The sequence below is a fragment of the Topomyia yanbarensis genome, chromosome 1, assembly GCF_030247195.1.
Source record: "Topomyia yanbarensis strain Yona2022 chromosome 1, ASM3024719v1, whole genome shotgun sequence".
Taxonomy (NCBI): Eukaryota; Metazoa; Arthropoda; class Insecta; order Diptera; family Culicidae; genus Topomyia; species Topomyia yanbarensis.
The window spans coordinates 57,597,152-57,619,245 of record NC_080670.1 but is presented as its reverse complement, the minus strand read 5'-3'; the positions used below and the strand labels follow the sequence as shown (position 1 = coordinate 57,619,245).

Here is a 22,094-nt window from a genome sequence, read left to right as displayed (position 1 = left end):
TAACCCCGCACATAGGGTTAGAGATTTTTCTAACCCGAAAAGGCGAATGACCTTAAGGTTGAAACTTCTAGATTTGGAATAAAAAAAATAAAGAAAAAAGATTACCATTACATTTACAGACGGGAGGTGCTACAATGGTACACTAACAAGAAAGTGTGTTTCTTCCAAAACGATATTGATCCAAATTAAATTATCCAGCGGATGTTATAGACAACTGGGAAGACAACATAAGGTGCTGCATATACTCGATGTTGGAACAAAATGCCGTTGAGGTTGACAGGCCAATGTCGGGTTAGTCGACGTGAGTGTGCAGGATCAACTTTCTTTTCTCGTCCTCCATATTATATTAGGATCCTTTGTTTTAAACAGTTATACATTCCTCGCGCGTATTTGCTACAGACTGCACGTATCCAGACGAACATTTCATCATTGAAACATTTGTATTTCCCAAACAAATCGCTGTCACAACATTTTAAATCCGATCACCAGATGCGTTGCTAGAAAGTAAATAATGTGCCCGAATTCTAAGTGAAACGAACTTAAACAACCACAAGCTCTTTTACTTAGAAATAAATAAATTTATTTATTTTTGAGTAAAAGAGCTTTTGGTCGCTATGAATCGCGAAGGGGTCTGGGTCATTTGGCATAACGGACATTTGGCATAATTTTGAGAAGTGATCACACTGGAGGTCTGTTGCCATTTTTTTTTGATCTACAGGGAAACATACATAATTTTAGACTGCGAGAAGTAAGGTCATTCGGTGTAATTTTGAGTCGTGCTACTGCTAAAAGTCTATAATTAATTAGTTTATTCTTCTTTACAAATTAATAAGTAACATTCATGCCTAATGTGGCTTCAAGTCGCATGCTGTCCGACATCGCTGTCGTTCCATGGGACTTAAATTAATTCATATCCTCTATGTTTGAGGGACAAACGAGTAGATCACAGGTTTACTTGGGTTTCCGAGGGCGGGTCGGCTGCCAACTACTTGGTTCCAGCTATGCGGCAAAGCTGCATTGCACTGGGTTCGCCCCAAGTGCTAGTGCAGAGTAACAATCGGTTATTCAATATATGTTTATTTATTCAATAAATCATCGTTTGAAAAATTTGATGATATCCAGAAATGATAAAGTTAACTATTGTCTGGATCGAACGGTATATAATTTGCAAGAACAGCTTATGATATAAAGAAGGATACTAGTGATACATACACCTGGTGGATCGCAGTTCTAGTGTGCACTATCAACAAAAACCTGTAAAATCTACAATCTACTGCAACGTAAGTCATAGACAAATAATCCATAATTGCGAAAATGAACAAACACAAGAATTTCAAAAATGAACTTCAAAAGCACTGCTCAAAATAAGTTACAAAATGTATAAACTCGAAATATAATCAATAAAGGGCGAACACGAAATTATTGCGACACCGAAAATGTTATGCCAATTTTCTTATAATGTTTAAAATCAAACTAAAATTTTAGGGTAGTTTTATACATATATTCACTTCAAAAATCAAAAGAAAAGGTAATCGATGGAGCCTTGAGTGTAAAATTGAACGCATTTTCGCTTGATGCCCTCCATCAAAGTCTTTACAGTGTCATCTGGTACCAGTTCCTCAGTTTTTTTTCCATTTTCTTAACATGTCCTTCTCGTCTTTGACTGTCTTCTTGCTCTTCCGAAGTTCCCGCTTCATCATTGCCCAGTACTGCTCCATCGGGCGCAGCTCCGAACTGTTTGGCGGATTCATGTCCTTTGGAACGAAATGGACAGAATTGGCCTCATACCATTCCAGGACACTTTTAGAATAGTGGCATGATGTCAAATCTGGCCAAAATAGCGGAGCTTCGTCTTGCTGCTGCAAGAACGGCAAAAGGCGCTTCTCGAGGCACTCAGATTTGTAGATCTCGCCATTTACTGTGCCCTTTGCCACGAAAGGCTCACTCATCAGTCCGCAAGAGCAGATGGCCTGCCAAATGAGATATTTGGAGGCGAACTTCGACATTTTCTTCTTCTTAAATTTGTCGTCCACATAGAACTTGCTCTTGCCGGTGAAAAACTCCAACCCCGCATTGCTTAAAATCGGCTTTTATATACGTTTCGTCGTCCATCACACAGCAGCCATATTTTGTCAGCATCTTCTCATAGAGCTTCCGTGCCCGAGTTTTAGCCGTCGATTGTTGCCGCTCATCGCGGTTTGGGAAATTCTGTACCTTGTATGTATGTAGTCCAACTCTTTTCGTTGCATTCTGGACGTAGCTCTGCGACATGCCGATCTTTTTAGCCAAATCACGGCTTGAGACGCTGGGATTTGCTTTAATCATCCGCTTCACCTTTCCCTCCGTCTTTTTGTTCTCCGGTCCCTGTTTTCTTCCAGCTCCTTTGCCGTGGTCCAACGTCAACCGCTCCTGGAACCGCTTCAACACTCCGGAGACGGTTGAATGGTGAATGTTCAACATTTTTTCCAACTGCCGGTGCGACAGGTCAGGAAATTCCAGGTGTTTGGAAAGCATTTGTTCTCTCGACTCGCGTTGGTTCACCTCCATTTTCGTTGAATCGAAAAACACGATTTCGAGTTTGACAGCATGTAAACAATACACATCAATGAGAAAGTGTGCAAAATTTGGTTGATTTTTACCCAAAGTTATGCCCTGTTGAATGTGTCGCAATAATTTCGTGTTCGCCCTTTATCAGGTAATGGAAAATATATTATTATTATTATTATTATTGCTTAGTGCAGCTTTAACCTAGTGGGTCATTTGCTGATAAAGCACACATTCGTCTGTTATGCCAAATGGCCTTCAGTAAGATAACTTCTCAAAATTATGCCTAAAGTCCCTTATGCCAAATGGCCCGCTTCCGTTGCGAAGGGTGCATGTAAGCAACTTTATTGTAAAGCGTAAAGCGCTGGAAGAAAATGACCAATTAAAATGATAATTACACATGATCTGAAAATTTTTGAAAAGTGTGTAGGTTTGAATATTTGAAGTAAAAAAGAACGCTTCCAAAAGTTGTTTAAAATAAACAAGGTTGGTATCCCTAAAACTACCTTCAACGCAATATTCCGAAATATACACATTCAAAAGTATTCATTTAGTAGGTTGGCAATTATTTTTGCGATGTTGGAATTTTGGCCATCGCCGGTCAAAAAATGAATCAAGGTATGTACCAAAACAAAGTTTAAGCGAAATTGGATCATTTTAAAACGTGCCCTAGCTATTCAAGTATTATATGGGAAACATGGATTTTTATATGAAAATTCGTAACATTTTTCAAAGCAATCGAAAAATTTTAAAATTTGGCTGAGTTTGACCACACTATGAAACGTTTTTAAAAAAATTTAAAATGGAACAAAAAAAATTAGAGAATCCCGAAACCTAAGCATTTTTGTAAAACAAAATTAAACATTTTCAATTTTCGAAAATGCGCAGTTTCCGTTTGAAACAATTCATAGTGTTGCTTGAACTTTACCAAGTTTCAAAATGATTTGATCACTTTCAGAAAGGATATTATTTTCATATAAAATGTATGAAAAAATATATGTGGGTCATTCCACGTCAGATTTACAACTAAAATTTTAATTCCTTCCAAAAATTTTCTTGCATTCTTTAGTTAAAAATAATTGACACGTTTTTTTGTTTTTGCTACAAATGAACCAGAAGTGTTTTGGCTGAATATGATATTTTTTCCAAGTTATGAGTTTTTGAACTTTTGAATTTGAAAAAATGAGTATTTTTCAATCACTGAAAACTCAAAGACTGTTCGATGCATGGAAAAATATTAAATAATAAAAGTAGCGTTTTCGCATGACCTTATCGGTAATTTTTTGTTAGTTGTTTTGGTTATTTAAGTTATCTGTCTGGAAATGTTAGAAGCAAAATAATTTTTTTAAGGTTGGCAGAAATTTAATTTTATTATTATTTTAGAACATTTTTAATTATATTGAGACGATTGTGTTAGAATTTCAGAATGAATTTCGAAGTACTTCACGAGATATTTCAATTATAATAGATCTACTAGGCGTTTAGTGCAAAATTGCTTTTTTAATGTTGTAATGTCTTGCAAAGTATTTAGAGATCCACTCCAACATTCTAGCATCTTTCTAGCATGAAGAAATGAGTAAAAAAATAGTCTAACTTTAAAAAAATAAATTGGCCATAAAAATTGCAGGATTCATAAGTCATTTAACAAAAATATCGTGAATTTTACCGGTCAGGTCATGCAAAAACGCAAGTTTTTTTATTTAATATTTTTTCCATACTTCAAATAGTTTCCGATTTATCAGTAATTGAAAACTGTTCAATTTTATAAACTTGAAAAGTTTAAAAACATAAAAAAGTATGATTTTCGGTCAAATAAAAAAAATGTCAATTATTTTTAGCAAAAGAATGCAAGAAAAAAATTTGGAACTTTATAAAATTTTGTTTGTAATTCTGTAAGGTGTATTTCCCATATAAAACTCCAATCGCTTTAGAGCACGTGTTAAAATGGTTCAATTTCACTCACATTTTGCCCAAATTTTATTTTTGATACCTTGATTCATATTTTGACCGGCGATGGACAAAAGTCAAACATCGCAAAAATAACTGCCAACCTAACATTTAGGTAGGTTTTCGTTTCCGTGTACCATCAACCTTTCTATGTCGTTTCAAGAATACAATAATTCCCAGCTTCAACTCAACACGTTTGGAAAGATCTACATTTTATTCCTGGAGTTTCTGGCCAGTTCTGCGCACGCACTCAACGAAGTAAAACAACCCACAGAATCTACCAATCGGATCATTGTATTATGTCCTACGTGTTTCATATTATAATAACTGTTTACAATACGGAAAAGTTTGTCCAAATTGTTCATAATGTATCGTATTTGTTTTCAACCATGTAGCTTTCCTACCAGTTTTACATCTAGTAACATTAGTAGTCACTAGTCCTATCGTAGTATATTTTAGTCCTACCTCTCACATTCACGCCACAGTCTGTTTTGGAATCTTCTGCACAGCCACTCATTTTCAATAGATAGTCGAAAACTATTTTATCTCTGCTTGGAGTTCTTTGTGTAGCGTTAAATTTTTGAAACGTTTAATCTTGTGTTACTAAGATTTGTCCGTCCTACAACAAGTATAGTGTTCGTTATTTACTTCTGTAATTGAACGATATTACCATTAAAAGTGCATTTTTAAGGGATTACTAGGAACAGATTACATTATTTGCACCGCAAAAATGATAATAGCACAAACACGTATTAGATAATTCTGTGACAAGCGTGAGTTAGTCGAAATTTTACAACCAAAATCGATTTAATATCTTTATCAGTCCACATTTCTGTTTCTTGGTTTCAATTCATTATTATATTTACATAAATCATCTAACCGTTCCATACAACCATTCGAATGACCTAGTTTCAGTTAGGTTAGCTGCAGCGCTTTGCAAGCCGCCCTAATTTACCAGTTATAATTTTGAGCCTGAAACTTGGTCGCTGCTAATCTTTAATAATACGTACATACCTAGATTGTAACAGTTTGTCTTAGTTTATTTCTGTTGACCTATCCGGTGAGGATTTGTTTTTTTTTGTTCTGCTGGATTCTAATTCGATTCCTTTCTGTTTGTGCACTTGTTTCTGTGTTACAATCGAGCAGCTTTGTAGCCGGTGTTATCCTACGCGAACGTTTGCCGGCTTTTGAGCGGATGCTATGGCGTGCCTGTCGTGGCAACGTGTTTCTTCGCCAGGCCATGATTGAATCGCCGCTGGAGGACCCATCAAGTGTAAGTATTATACAGTCAACTGATCTGACACTCCACACTCATTGTTGTGGCATATGACGCAAACTTTCTAAACATCGGATCTCTCACATCCACAGGGCGACAAGGTCTACAAGTCGGTGTTCATCATCTTCTTCCAAGGTGACCAGCTGAAGACGCGCGTCAAGAAGATCTGCGAAGGGTTCCGTGCAACGTTGTACCCGTGCCCGGAGGCTCCGACCGACCGACGCGAAATGGCGATGGGTGTCATGACTCGCATAGAAGACCTGAACACGGTTCTGGGTCAAACGCAGGATCATCGTCACCGAGTACTGGTTGCGGCTGCTAAAAATCTAAAGAATTGGTTCGTCAAGGTGCGCAAGATTAAAGCCATCTATCATACGTTGAATCTGTTCAATCTGGATGTGACCCAGAAGTGTTTGATTGCCGAGTGCTGGGTTCCATTGCTGGACATGGAAACTATCCAGATTGCACTCCGTCGAGGTACGGAACGTTCTGGTTCGTCCGTTCCGCCGATTTTGAACCGTATGGAAACGTTTGAAGATCCGCCGACTTACAATCGCACAAACAAGTTTACAAACGCGTTTCAAGCTTTGATCAATGCCTACGGTGTCGCCAGTTATCGGGAAATGAATCCGGCACCATACACAATTATCACTTTCCCATTCTTGTTCGCTGTCATGTTTGGTGATTTGGGACACGGCGCGATTATGGCTCTCTTCGGTTTGTGGATGGTGCTAAAGGAGAAACCTCTCGCGGCTAAGAAAACCGACAACGAAATTTGGAACATCTTTTTCGGCGGACGTTATATCATTTTCTTGATGGGCTGCTTTTCAATGTACACGGGATTCGTGTATAACGATATTTTCTCCAAATCATTAAACGTGTTTGGTTCGGCTTGGAGCATCAACTACAACACTTCTACCGTGATGTCCAACAAGGCACTGCAATTGAATCCGGGCACTAAAGATTACTCCGGTACTCCGTATCCCATCGGTTTGGATCCGGTCTGGCAGGTTTCAGACAACAAAATCATTTTCCTCAATGCGTACAAGATGAAAATCTCCATCATTTTCGGCGTTATTCACATGCTGTTTGGTGTTTTCGTTGGACTGTTCAATCACCGTTACTTCAAAAACAAGTTGGCTATCTACTGCGAGTTCATTCCACAAGTTATCTTCCTGGTATTTTTGTTCTTCTACATGACATTGCTGATGTTTATGAAATGGGTTAAATTTTCGGCTGATAGTGAGAAAGTGAAATTCTCGGCCGGCTGTGCCCCATCCATTTTGATTACCTTTATCAACATGGTATTGTTTAAACCCCCGAACGATGCAGGTGAATGCAGTCCGTATATGTATGCTGGTCAGGCAGGACTGCAGAAGTTTCTGGTCGTCATTGCACTGATGTGCGTGCCATGGATGCTGCTGGCTAAACCGATTATGATTATGCGCAGTCGCAAAGAAGCCGCGGTAAGTGATGTTATCTTTCGGTTTCATAAACAGTCACGAGAGAAAAAAAATCTTACTTTCAGCATCAACCGATAGCTCCCTACAGCAACGAGAATGGTGATGCCGAAGGTGGTCTCAATCAGCACAATGCTGTTCAGGCCGGGGGAGCTCAACCGGCTGCAGGTGCTGGTCATGCTCATGAGAACGAGGAAATGTCCGAGATCTTCATTCATCAGGGTATTCACACTATCGAGTATGTTCTTGGATCTGTTTCCCATACGGCCTCATATCTGCGTCTGTGGGCCCTGTCGCTAGCTCATGCTCGTAAGTTACACTAAATAATTCAAACTTAACACGAAATAATTTGGTTTATTTTCATTGCAGAGCTTGCTGAGGTATTGTGGAACATGGTGCTGAAGAACGGTCTTCAACAAGGCGGCTGGATTGGTGGAATTGCTCTCTGGGCTATCTTTGGCGTCTGGGCTGTGCTGACCGTCGGAATTCTGGTACTTATGGAAGGATTATCAGCATTCCTCCACACTCTTCGTTTGCACTGGTAATGAAAGAGCACAAATTCCTCCCACGATAACGTATTTAACTGTTCTTACCTGATTGCAGGGTTGAGTTCCAGAGCAAGTTTTACGCCGGCCTTGGTTACGCGTTCCAACCATTCTCGTTTGAGCAAATTTTGGAATCTAGCTCCAGCTCTACGGAAGAGTAAACTTGAAACAAATTATGAATGATTGTATTAATTGACTCATGGATACTGCAACTCGAAATAATAACAAATAATATGATAATGTATTTATGTGGTGTAGTACGTTCAAATATTCAAATCTATAGCTATAAATATTACCTGTTATCGTGACGTAACTAAATGTGAAATTCGAAACATTGTTATATGTATATCAACATTTCTCCATAGCTTCGATTGTTCCGACGTTATATAATAAAACTAACATTACATTCATGCATACAATTAGTAGCACATTTGACGTACTATGGTAGATAAATAGAAGCAAAATAAATGTAGTTTAGCACTTAGCAGCACAACAAAACTGTTTTAATTGACTCCGAAAAATCGTGACGCAATGTTTTCAAAATTGTTCAGGTGTTTGAGGCTGAGTACATAACCTTTGAGTCATACAATTCCACGCAGTAATTTCAGTAAGATTGAACTTCATTATGTTGAGCAAGTAGTTCTGTTGCAGTTGCTCCCTACGAGCTCCTCTGCCATTGAGTATTATAAAATGCTGAATAGGTTCGTGACGAAATACCGTGACCTGCTCTAATTCCGCGTTTTTCGCTAAAACTTATTATTGTGGCACAATCATGTCTCATTCACTTCGCATTAATATTTTAAAAGTTTCATTGCGTTACCGTGTACGCAATGATGAATCAGTTGGGTACGAATCAAAAGCAAATGTAACTTTTCTCAAATGTTATTAGCTACCTGATGATTACAATAATGTTACATTATTTGATTTGAATTTTTGTTTTGGGCGTTCCTTGAGACAACAACGATTTTTCTGCTTCCGAATTTTCGCTTCTCGAGCAGCTTCTTTTTCTATACGCAATCGTTTTCCTTGTTCTCTTCCATTATTTTAAACCACTCTCGGAACTCCTTGCTTGTAGTTACAGCTGGTGGACGAGGTCGAATTACTTTCCAACGCTTTGGAGGATGTTCTGATGCAGTTGGTACACGACATGCTTTCTCAAGAAAATTTTCTCTATCCTTTGCGCAAACTTGAAGTGAACAGCCTGTAGCTAGATTTTCAAACTCTGCACTGTGTTGCTCATATGGTTGCTTGCTGGTGTTTTAGATACAGATGGTATGATGAAACTAGTGATATTTACAGTTTTCGTACGTTCATCTGAAAATATATAAATTGGTCATATGGATGGATGCATTACAATAAACCATTGTACCTTCGAGTAAAGACTCATCGTATCTGTGAAAAACAGACAGATCAACTCAATCCCATTGTCTCTGCAGAACTCTGTGGTTTGATATGAGATATGCGATGTATGGCCGTCTACAAATACGATGGCTGGAAGTAGAACTTTAGTCTTCAGTAGCCAAGGGTGAAACACGTTCTTTAGTTAATAATAAAAAGTTTCACGGTTCATCCTCGCAGATTGAGTTTTTCCTACTGCCCAGGCAGACGGAGCGTTTCGAGCCATTTCAGCCGGTAGCCGCTGCTTGTAAGGAAAGAGTACAAGAGTTGGTGCCAGATTTCCTGCTGCATTAGCCGCAAGTAATGTAGTGTAGGTTTCTTTCTCCGCATTCGCACAGCTTATGTGCACGTATTTTTCCCCAGTCTTCGCGAAGCCTGTCTCTCTGTTTGGTGCCAAACGGATGGCTGATTCGTCCATATTAAACACACGGACAGGATTATTTGCGATGTGGTGCCATTTATTCGTATCGAAATACGAATGAATACGATCAAACCATTCTCAAATTTTCGGTTCCGTTACACTTGTCTGTTGCTTCGATAGCGCACTAGGGATCCAGCGAGATGTATGGGGATGTCGTCTAAGGAACGATTTCAACCACTTCCGACCGGGAATACCATCGGTGAACGGATTTTTTTTCCTCCTGATAACTTGAACATATACGCTACGGATGTCCTTAACCGTTGCCGATCATGTTTCCTCTTCCTTCGTCAAAACAGGCGGTCTTCCGGGATTTCGAAAAGCTTGCTTTGCTTTCAGCGTATTGTGCTCTCAGGAACATTACACGTAGTCGCTGCCCGACGAATAGAGTGACCGCTTCTAACAAGCTCGACAGCTTTTTCAACTTGGACAGACGAGTAAGCCTTTTAGGGTAAAGTGCCTATTTTCACCACTCTAAGGAGGGTGCCTCACTAATTCATTAATTACTCGGCCTACAATCAATGGAATGCTCACAAATTGACTCAACAGCTTTGAAATTCTCGTGTTTGAGCGCAACGAAAACTCGAATCGAGTGCCCCTATTGTTGCGCTACCATTTGACTCAATGCGTAGAACAAATATGGCAGACCTGCTTGCTGCAAACCAAAGGGATGACGGCAGAGTGAAAGCTTAGCGTATCGGCGCCGACTGCCTGCTTTTACTCTGACAGGTTCCATTTGATAAGCTGCAAGCAGGTTTCTCGACTCTCGCATTCTACTGTCAGTACCCGCCCCTGCTTATCTTCTCGCAGCCACTCTGTAACCACCCTAAGAGATGACAATGGTGGATCGGAACACAGGAGTCGAGCGCCGCTTTCAAAATATCGATCAGATACACGTAAACTCATACAAGAAGTTATTTTTCAATTATTTTAATGATTTTTTTTGTTTATAGACATGGAAAACACTTTTCCGGGGAACATGAACGTACGCGATCGTTCACTGTCAAGTTTCACGGACATGGCATTTTCGAGAGCCATCACATCAACTCCTTTTCCGATGCCGCTACAAAACCCAACAGCAGATTACATGCCGCTTGATTTATCTTTGTCGGCATCACTCCGAGATGTTGAGCCACTCGATTTATCGACAACGTGTCTTGCCAAGGCTAAGTCTAATGCAGCTTTAGATTTAGTATGTCCGAAAGCTCAGAGGAATGTCACCATTCCGATAACTACACCATTGGACTTGCGTGTTGAACAAGCTTTCTCGCCATCTGTTGGACAAATTGCCGCCGTCGAGGAGTCGCTCGATTTTCAAGGAACAGAGTTAGATGATTCTGATTGGGATCCAGAGGAAGAACTCGATGGAGATCATGCGCTTCTGAACGATCTTACCATTTTTGAATATTTTGAGAAGTACAAAAATGAAATTGACGATGATGACGACTTCATTGAAACAGATAACGAAAATGATTCAGCCCCACTGGAAAGTAAATTTATACTTTATGCAGAACTGTTTTAGTTAAAAATAGTTAATGATATTGTTATAGTTGAACAGAGCAAACAGCAGACCGCGGATAGTGAAGCTCCGCTAAAAAACTGATGGGTGGTGCGAACCCGTCAGCTAGCGCGTGTATAGACGGCTGTGATGATGAGTTAGTAAAGGAGGCAATGAAGGCAAAAACAAACAAAAATCAACAACAGACTAAACGACCCATGCTCGGTGTTCTGTTGCAGTCTACTCGACTATTCCAGGGCGGTGGATCTAGCTTATCCCTGCGGAGAGCCCTGGCGGTGATTGTTCTCCCGAAACCGTTGTTCGACGTTCATCACGCCGTCTCCGCTGTAAGACGGTCATGATCTACATCATAACTCTATTGACAGCGCTCCGTCTTTACATTGCTTGTCATTCTGTAGGCTACATTATCCGGGTTGATTCCCTGTCCTCCCGTTTAAGGTAGCTACCTGCACGTCGCTTCAAACCTTGACCATTCGAAGACCACATGCTCCGCTGTCTCCTCGGCGTTCTCATACTCCGGGCACAATGGTGACGTTGCGTACCCGAACCGATGAAGAAACTTCCTGAAGTAGCCGTGACCCGACAGGAGCTGTTTCAGGTGGAAGGTCATCTTTCCATGTTTTCTATTGACCCACGTCGACAGGTTTGAGATGAGCCGATAGGTCCACTTTCCTTTCTCCGTATTGTCCCATTCCTGCTGCCACGTCACCATCGAATCGATTCTCATCATCTTCCTCACGTTTCTTGCGTTTCATTGATTGTAGCACTTGATATCCTCCTGATCATCTCGGCGATGACGCATACTGCCTTCGAAGATTTTATTCTGTACGCAATCGTACGATCACCAGCCGGAACGTCCTGTTCAGCTTTTCGAGATTCCGCATGGTTTTCATCGCTGCACCCCAGGTTGAAACCCTATGTCGCAGTATCAATGACGAAACACTAGACAACAGACCGACTTTTCGCAGGTGTAATGAAGTGGTTGTTAAAGCTCAACCGGTTGTCGATTATCACTCCCATTTGCGTCAGTGCACGCATCGATGCAATCACTTGACCTTCGACGGTGATCTGTATCCGCTGAACCGATTTGCAGTTGCTGACAAATAACACATCCGTATTGTGGCGAACTATTTGCAGCTTGACCCCATTCATCCAGCTCTCGATCGCGTCTTTTGTCTCCGTGACCGACACCTCCACTTGTCCAAGTGTCTTACTCATCACCGTTAGTGACACGTCGTCCGCGAAACGCACGATTTTAACTTTCCCGGGCATCCGCAGTGTTAAGACACCATCGTACATCCGGTTCCAAAGAGTTGGACTGAGAATGAAACCCTGAGGAACGCCCGCTGCGACTCGCATTGACTTCTGCCCTTCGTTCGTCTCGTACAGCAGTACTCTACTTTGGAAGCTCTTCAGGATCTGGCTCATTCTTCTGTACAGCGCTGCGGCATTGGCCTATACGAGGCTGGATGGCCCTGGTGACTTCCCTGACTTCGGCAGCAACACTGGTGTCGACGGGCTCTCATCTTCGTCATGACGACTCAGTACGCGTTCCCCAGGGAGTAGCGTCTACTTCTCAGGAGCAGCTACTTATGGCAAACTGGCTTGCTAAGCTTTTTAAAGCGTCCCTAGCTTCTCGAAACGTTGCTTGCGCTCCTCTCTCACTCTCCGATCTTGCTCTATGAGCCCGCCTTCAGGCTCTAAGACAAGCCACCTGTAACGTACTGAGCTACTCATTTACCCAGTAAGCTGCACGCCGTCTACTGCATGGCTCCAGTTTTCGTGGCATTGTAACGTCACAAGCCGTCACAATCTTTCTTGTTAGATCAGCATCAACGTACTTGATTCCGCTGTTCGCCGAAGTGACTCAACAAAGAGGTTAAAGACTTGCATCTTCCACTTTAGCGTGCCAGTCGTCCTTTTCCGTGCTGCATTAGGGTTCCATTGTCCGATGCGGTAGCGAATCGCCTGGTGGTCGCTATGGGGATATTTCTCGCACACTCTCCAGTCCATGTTCGCCGTCACTCAAGGACCACAGAATGTGGTGGAATATCTTTCGGTAGCGATGTCCGTTTCGTGACCCATAAGCTCCAAGCTTTGTCACGATACCAGGAGCCATTAAGCTCCCAGCTTCACCGCGATCTACTCGTTGTGGTCCTCGGCGGTAGACCTAGCCTCCACATCGAGCTGACCGGTCTGTCACCAATTTTCGCTATAAGGAAATATTCTCACAAGAGAACTTTTGCAAACGAAACTTTGAGAATTCCATTGATATTCTTGTTGAACATATTTATTTTTTTTAAATATTCTTCAGGTAATCAGTAACACCCCCCAAACACCCTACGCTACTACGCCATTGCCAACAGGGAAGAATGTCAATGTTAAGATAGATTCAAATAACACTTCATAAGGCTTGGAAAGCTAACCGTTGAGAGCATCGATACGAATACCTTCGGCGCACTGACCATTTGTTTTTTCTAAAATCAGCAACGCGTGAAAATCACTGGCAGTATAAGTTAGATAAAACGACATAAATAAAGAAAAAAAAAATAAACAAAGATTACAGAAAAACTATCAATAGGTTTACAACGAAATTCAAGAAAATAGAGTATAATTAAAAACATTCAAAATGATAATTATCCTCAGTGTTAGCATTAGAAAGTGATTTTTTTAATAACGTGATAGTCTTAAGAACCTTTGTAACATGTTATGTAAAAAAAAACCCCGGCGTAAAAAAGCTTTTGCAAATGCCGTGTCAAATAAACGTTTTTATGAAAAAAAAATCACTGGCAGCGTGATGCGGCGGCGAACACCTCTAAAAATTATATTTGTTACTTAATTTTTTCTGCGATTTTGAGGATGCGACAATTGTTTAAAAATATTTGTTATGGCCTTATTACCATTCAAGAGAATAGGAGATCCGATTCTTATACACGGCTGGAGGCTGGACAAAATCTAAAAAAGTTGTGTTTGAAATGTTGATATTTCATATTTTTCCTAAATTTCCCATGTATTGAATAAAATATATTTAAAATTTTATGATCATTGGATAAAAACACGATTAACACGGTTAAACGAAGCAATGTCTGGACTTTTTCATGATATTATATAGAGAAATGAAAGAACTTAATTTGCGATTGTAATATATTCACTAAGTTTGTTGGGAACTGTGACTTTTTCGTTTAATTATGTTTGAGGTGGTCATATCAATAATATTGTTTCACTAGTGTATTCTGTATAATCAGGCGAATCCGAAATGGCCACATATAATACATTCTATGGAAAATTACCTCTACTTTTCGAATATCATAACTTTAGTGGCGGATCCAAGGGGAGGGTCCTGGGGTCTTTACTTGTAATTGTCAGCCAAATTAGGCAACATTTTAGGTTTTGTCCGACTTTTGCTCGAAGACCCGCCACTGTGCGTTGCGTGTGAATGTTCTGTGCAAGTTGGTCGTGGAGGACCGTACGACCAGTTTCACTAACACAGCAACATTTTACGCATAATAATCTCTTCAACGGCATGTTCCCTCCCCAAGGTTAAGGGGTTTGACGGTATTGCAAACATCATCAGGCATATTGCGTGCATCAGCGCTAAAGAACAACTGCTTTAAGATGGTTTTTGCATTACGCCTCGATAATGGTGCATCGAGGAGACCGAGAGGACTTATGCGCCTGTTTTATGTTCTATGTTTCTTCATACTCTGCACCTGCGCATACAAACGCTCAACCACTGGTCTGTGCGTGGTGATGTGGCCGATTGGCGGGTCGACGTGCATTGACTTTTGCTGTGTGCCGTGTTTGCAAATATTATTCCACAATTTGATGGCGGTATTAGTGGACGGGGTTCACAGTGGGAGTCATTGCGTGTCCATTTATCGGTCGAATTCGTCATCGTGCATACACTAATTAAATTAATTTAATAATTGAATTAATTTAATAAATACATAAGTAGAAACCTAGTTGTCGCTTTGTAATAATCGTAGTTTTTCGTACTATGTGTTAGTCGTATGTCTATCTATGTATGTGTTCGTCTGAGTATTTGTGGCAGTTGGATCAGGGAATGGATGTAGAACTGGCGTACATAATAGAATAGTGGCTAGAAGTATTATCAATTTGTGCATTTGATTTTATTCATTCAGGAAAGTCGAATTGGATAAATTACGGTACAATGAATTTACCGACGCAAGTGAATCATCCATTCCCGGCCAGCATAGCATGATGAAAGTCTAACAGCATGCAATTGCTGTTCATGGTAAATACACAACATTTAGACGAGTTTGATTGCATGTTACATGGGTTTTCCTATTCTTACCTCGCTAGTCTGTTTCTTTTGTATTAGTTTGCTTTTCTATTATTGATGTATACCGAAATAGTATCGGTCAATTTATACACTTCTAATCATGCTCTTTACATCTTTTTTGTTTATTCGGCATGTCATGATTCCTTTTATTAGTATCTCTACTATACGCTATCTATACTCATATAGGTACAAACGCTCGGGGCCTTCGCGATAACATAAAACTGGCCCACAAACGCGCCAAGGAATTGCAATAATCCACACATACTTACGCCCGCGATTTCGCCGACATGAAAACACCCCGGTAGTTAACCCTTAAAGGCGCAAACCAATTTTTTTCAACTTTTCAGAAAATTGTCTCACAGCTTTAATACGTTACTATGATAATTTTGAGAAGGTTTTCGCAATGTTGTTTTTAAACAACATTGCGCATTTAAGGGTTAAGTAAACGTGGCATCTTTAAACTTCCAAACGCGGTCTACATTAACCCACCACTCGCGCGATTATGAAACGGTCACGTCCGGAAGTCCTACCTCGGTCCTAGCAGTCTAGACTAATGTCTTCAGTTGAATCAATCAAAAAAGTGACGCTCATATTCACTAAACAACACGTTCCATGATGACGTGACCTGGAACTCTAGTGACATGGGGAAACGAACTCTCTTCTATCATATGTACCATACACTAAAAATTAAGCATTAGACTCACGGTTCGCCCGCGATCAAACAAGAATAAACCCTACATCATTATAAAATCGAAATTATACAAGCGAAGTCACATACACGTGACAAAAACGTTAATATACAAATGCTTGAGCCCTTCTCGACCATCCACGGCACCTACCCACGCGATCTCGAAAACATGATAACATCCCGGTGATAAAGTGAATGTCTCAGCTCCTATAAATTTTTAAACGCGATCTCAAGCGTGAACCTAAAAACTCGCGGTCGCACGATCATGAATCGGTAACTTCCGGATGTTTGTATCCTTGATATCAGCAGACTAGGTCCATGCCTTCAATCGTATCAATTAAAAAAAGAAAGCTCTCATATCCACTAGACACCACGTTACATGGTGACATGACCGAGGACGGACTCTAGTGATATGGGGTAACTTACTCCCTGTCAGATTCTGAATTGTACACCGAAAACTAACTATCAGAATGAAGGTCCGCGTGACCATCCAAGAACGCACGCTTGTATAGGAATGGCCTCACGGTTACAAAATCCAGTCTTGTACACGCGTAGTCACATGAACGCGAGCACACGTGACAAACACGTTAACATACGAACGCTTAAACCCTTCGCGATTAACAACGCACACCTACGTTCGCGATCGCGCAAACTTAATAACACCCCGGTAATAAGGAGAACGTTTTAGCACTTACGAAGTTTCAAACGCTGTCTCAAACGCGAGCCTACAAACATCCGTTTTCGCGCGCTCATGAGTCGGTCACGTCCGAAAACCATTACTCTCTGTCCTAATAACTTAGGTCCATACATTCAGTAGGACCAATCAAAAAAGTAAAGCTCCGCGCGCGATTATCCAAGAACACACGGGAATATGCGAAATGCACACGATTATAAAATAGAATTTATACACGTGAAGTTACATACCCGTTAGCACTCGCGACATACAAACGCACACGCGATCGAACACGTTAGCGCACGAATGCTCGAGCTCTTCGTGATGATACACGCGATCGCGAGTCCCTACGCCCGCACATACCTGAACCGTACAATGAATATCACATTCAGAATCACGGCCCGCTACAATTGGCGTAAAGCAGTGTTTTAGTGGGCGATATTGCCTGTTTCGTCTGTAAATTATAGTATGTGATTCTGACGGGGAGCCCTTCCGAGAACTTAGCTCTACAGCTCCAGTAGGACAATTCTCGAAAAAACAAAAAAAATCTCTTCAACGGCATGTTAGGGTAAACAGGTCTAATACGCCCCCCTTAAGCAAAAATAGCTATATTTCACCATTCAACACTATGATCTTCTCACTAACTACTCTAATTTATTGTTATATTAGTTAGAAACTAGTACCCGTTTCATTTTTTATTAAAAACATCTTACACGCGTATTCGCGTGTAAGTACTATTAAGCATTTTTCAAAGAGGCCTAAATTCTAGTTTTTTCTTTCACCCAGGGCAAAATGCCCCCGGTGAAAGTGTAATATGCCCCACAACAAGAGGACCGTATGCCCCACAGCAATCGGTGAGTATGCCCCACAACAATGGGTGGGGCGTTTTGGCCGGTGATGAGCTGTTGTGAATACATGAATAATTCTACACACGCATAGTTTTAAGCCAAGCTAAAAACTAAGATAGTAACTATAATATTCTAGTAAGCTACTTGAAATAGTTCTATCGAATCCGACCGTTTCTAATTGGTTGTAATGCTATTGGAAAAAGTGGGAGCTTACATCAAAGTAGCTCTTTTGAATCTTTTGTGTACATTGTTGTTTTGCAACATATTAAAAATACCAAACTAACTTAGTACGTTGATTTCATGAAACGATACTGTCATCAGTCATTTTTACTTTTTAGATAATTCAGGAATCCTGGGAATCGAATAGGGGCATTTTGCCCCGGTAGGGGGTATTATACCCTTTTACCCTAGTTGGTAAATCGATTGCCTTGTACGCAGCGCACCTGGGTTGGAGTCCCGATCCCGCACATAGGGTTAGAAATTTTCCATAAGAGATTTTTCTAACCCGAAGATGCGAATGACCTTAACGTTAAAACCTCTATAATCAAAATAATTATTTTTTTTGATATGGTATTCATTTTTTATGATATTCTTGATATTGATGAACAGTAACGGAAAAACTATCATAAAAATGGGTTTTAGTCATAAGAAAGGTTCAATGACACTGTATGGAAAATGCAACTCTTATTTTATTATATTGTGACAACAAAAATGAGCTCAGCACCCCAAAAATTAGCTTTACTTGTAATTTTCAGCCAAATTAGGCAACATTTTAAGTTTTGTCCGACTTTTGCTCGAAGACCCGCCACTGTGCGTTGCGTGTGAATGTTCTGTGCAAATTGGTTGTGGCTGACCGTACGACCAGCTTCACTGATACTATAAGCAACATTTTACGCATAATAATCTCTTCAACGGCATGTTAGGGTAAACAGGTCTAATACGCCCCCCTTAAGCAAAAATAGCTATATTCCACCATTCGACACTATGATCGTCTCACTAACTACTCTAATTTATTGTTATATTAGTTAGAAATTAGTACCCGTTTCATTTTTTATTAAAAACATCCTGATACAAGTACTATTAAACATTTTTCAAAGAAGCCTATCAGAATATATTGGCTCAAATGGCACGTTCCCCGTACATAGTCGGGGATTTGTGCCTTCACAAAATGCCTCCGGTGAAAGTGTAATATGCCCCACAACAAGAGGACGGTATGCCCCAAAACAATAGGTGGGGCGTTTTGGCCAGTGATGAGCTGTTTTTTTATAATTCGTTTATTTGACACGGCTCATAGCGGTAGCTTAACGGAGCCGTGGATCTTTTATATGTTTACAAATGTAAAAATAAAAATATAAACAAATATTATTATAATATTGGATCTCGTGCGCGCAGCTTGTTATTGCGAGCGGAGACCTTCCTTCGCGGGGTTTGCTGGCAATCTGCATCTGGCGGGTCATTTATTTTTTTTTTTGTTTTTCACGTCCAGGTCGAAGCCAGCTTGGTGTCCGCGATCAAATGTTTTTCCCTGTTTCTTGCACTTATTATTGACCAGTGTAAATCCGTTATTGTTATTACCTTCCTTGCCGATGTTGCTTTCAGTTGATTTTGCGGTGCTGGATGCTTTTGTGGTTGTCAGTATGGTCTGTGCAACTGCTGCCACAAATTTGGCCACCGTTTGTGGTATTGAAAACTCTGTTTTGGGTTGGTTTGCCGTAGATGAGTTGTACTCGGTTGAGATGCATCTTCCTCTGCATCTTCTGCGCAAGGTTGTCCATGATGTGCTGTCTGATTACAATACTTGCATGTAGGAGTTTGCCCCTCATGGGTGCATAGCGTAGTTTGTTTAATTGTAGTTCCGTGAGTTTTGAGTTTTATTGTCAAGTAGGAGGGTATGGGCCTTTCGACCCGCATCCTCACTACAAAAACGCCGTTAGGAGTACCCGGAAAGAAGTTTCTCCAAGTATCAGGTGTTACTGATTCTACTTCTCCGTATTGCGACATGCATTTTGCAATTGGCTCAGGAGGGGTACGAGGTGATAGGTCATATAGCTTTACATCTATATAATCATTTTCAATATAAACGGGAATCTTAATTCCAACGTTGTCACTTTCAACCACGTGTTTTAAGTTGTTCTGCAAAACGAAACGCTCTGCTTGTGCTAACGTGTTGAATGATATTAACACTGCACTGCGAAGATGATGATACTGAAGGTACAACACTTCCGTAAGTCTAAGTTTCATTTTTACCTTCAAAAGGTATTCCACTTCACAAAAACTCGGGCGCGTTGAACAAAATTTCAAGTTAACGACCGCGGCGTTGGGTCGGAGTAGAGCTTTTTCGTCAACTTTACTCATGGTAACAAGAATAATCCGATGCTACCTTTGTTCTCGAGACAATGTACACTAGATCGAGAGGCCTGTTGTTCACTTGGCTCGATTGTACGTCTGACAGCGGCAGAGGTAGAAAGTAGACTGGTGATGAGCTGTTGTGAATACATGAATAATTCTACACCCACATAGTTTTAAGCCAAGCTAAAAACTAAGATAGTAACTATAATATTCTAGTAAGCTACTTGAAATAGTTATATCTAATTCGACTGTTTCTAATTGGTTGTAATGCTATTGGAAAAAGTGGAAGCTTACATCAAAGTAGCTCTTTTGAAACTTTTATGTATATTGTTGTTTTGCAACATATTAAAAATACCAAACTAACTTAGTACGTTGATTTCATGAAACGATACTGTTATCAGTCATTTTTACTTTTTAGATAATTCAGGAATCCATTTTGCCCCGGTGGGGCGTATTATACCCTTTTACCCTATATTATCGAGAGCGCAGTCCGGCATCCCGAGCAAACGGAAAGCCCATAATACCCCCATGCTCATGCGGTTTGACATGGGCGTTTGAAATACGTTCAACCCATGAAAACACCATTACCATATGTTGGTTTATTTATGGGCTATTGAGACCATTTTATGGTGTCTTGATGGTTGTGAATTTTGGCACGGACCATGTCGAAGGTCTTTTCAAGGGACTTTGTGGTGTTTGAACCCATAAGTATTTGCTCGGGATACCAGTGACAAATACTTTTTTTCACAAAATTCTGAAAATCATTTCTTTGGTTTCGTCTAATAAATCAAATTCATAATTCCGAACTTCCTTGGCTTTTGCTCAACTTTATTATCATTCCTTGGCATTTTTACAACAGTTTGTATTTTACTTCAGTATAATTGATGCTTAATTGTGTGTAAACAACGATTTAAAATGCGTTCTTGATCATGTCACTTTGGATATCAACAGTTTTAAAATATTTTCATAAAACAATTCACATGAATATAGCCGGTTCTCCAGATGCATTTTTGGCGTTTCTCCTGCTGGATGTCGTATTTACTGCGTCGCTTTTTTACATCAGAAACGATATTCATTTCTGATGGAGAATATCGACAACGTGGTACTGATGTACTAACAAGGGCTTCGTTTTCTCTCGTAGAACCGTTTCGTATATTTCATAATCTTGCTGGTGGGCTCCTATTTACATTGTTTGGGTTGGTTTCGGGTTCGGTTAGTAATCCAAACACAGTTTCGTGCTTCTTCCAATTTCATATAAGTTTCTTACACAGAGAGAGATTGTAAGAAAATGTACAGAAAATGGTACTGTTCATGTTGCTTATACTATCATAATGATTTGTATAGTAAATATAATATTTGGCACATTAGCACACGTCTCCGAATTACACTTTGCTCATGACTAATGACAGGTTAAAGTATTGAATAGTGGTTCATATTTTAGATACATTGTATGATATCTCACAAATAATAATTAGAACGGTTGGTTTTCGAAACAATAAATGCTCATAAATAGATTATTGTTTTGGGGGGCATATATACGCATGTTTTTTCGCGTTTGTTCTTTCACTGTTGTAGTATTTAGTGTTCTGTTTAGCTTTGTTTGTATACATTGTATAGTCATTCGTTTTGTTGATGGTAGACATCATTGCTGGGGTGCAGAAGAACTTGGCCAGGGTCAATGTACAGGTCCAGTGGATTCCGTTAAGGGTGACTAATTACGCTGTTCAACGATTGATTAACGACGACCGAGTCCAAAGTTGTACCGATTCGGCAGTCGCTTCTCTTCGACACCCTGAGACGAGCGCTTGCCCAATCCAAAATCGTACACTCGTCTCTTGCCCAGTCCGAAATGGTATCGGTAGGCGCCTATCATAAGAGTGAAAAAATGTCATTTTTAGAATTACACATGACTTCAACATGTCAGTAAGACTTTACCTGGAGAGCGCTTCTCGTCGGCTTTGTCCTTTTCCATTTCGTAGTCTGGAATGTCTTTAGATATTATTCCAGAGTACTCATCGCTCCAACTCGGCAAACCAGAATCCTCCTCGTAGTCAAACAGGTCCATCCTATTGCAAACGGTAGGAACCATTATACATTTACATTTCATGTCGCCTTCTCTGATTCTT

General features: G+C 40.3%; 2 protein-coding genes across 5 annotated transcripts in view; one reads left to right on the top strand and one right to left on the bottom strand.

The window, feature by feature from the left end:
- The window catches only part of LOC131677684 (V-type proton ATPase 116 kDa subunit a 1), a 54,680-nt gene extending 46,410 nt beyond the window's left edge, over window positions 1-8,270 (top strand). For all 4 annotated transcript variants that reach the window (XM_058957648.1, XM_058957646.1, XM_058957647.1 and 1 more), the window contains 5 exons: window positions 5,638-5,764; window positions 5,860-7,233; window positions 7,296-7,536; window positions 7,597-7,768; window positions 7,831-8,270. In XM_058957648.1, the coding sequence (XP_058813631.1) occupies window positions 5,638-5,764; window positions 5,860-7,233; window positions 7,296-7,536; window positions 7,597-7,768; window positions 7,831-7,933 (2,017 nt within the window). In that variant the 3' untranslated portion in view covers window positions 7,934-8,270. The remainder of the gene's footprint in view (window positions 1-5,637; window positions 5,765-5,859; window positions 7,234-7,295; window positions 7,537-7,596; window positions 7,769-7,830) is intronic.
- Window positions 8,271-20,767: 12,497 nt separating this feature from the next.
- The window catches only part of LOC131677695 (allatostatin-A), an 83,446-nt gene continuing 82,119 nt past the window's right edge, over window positions 20,768-22,094 (bottom strand). Inside the window, exons 3-4 of the mRNA XM_058957662.1 lie at window positions 21,904-22,034; window positions 20,768-21,834 (exon numbers count right to left, since the gene is read on the bottom strand). Coding sequence (XP_058813645.1) covers window positions 21,704-21,834; window positions 21,904-22,034 — 262 coding nt within the window. The 3' untranslated portion in view covers window positions 20,768-21,703. The remainder of the gene's footprint in view (window positions 21,835-21,903; window positions 22,035-22,094) is intronic.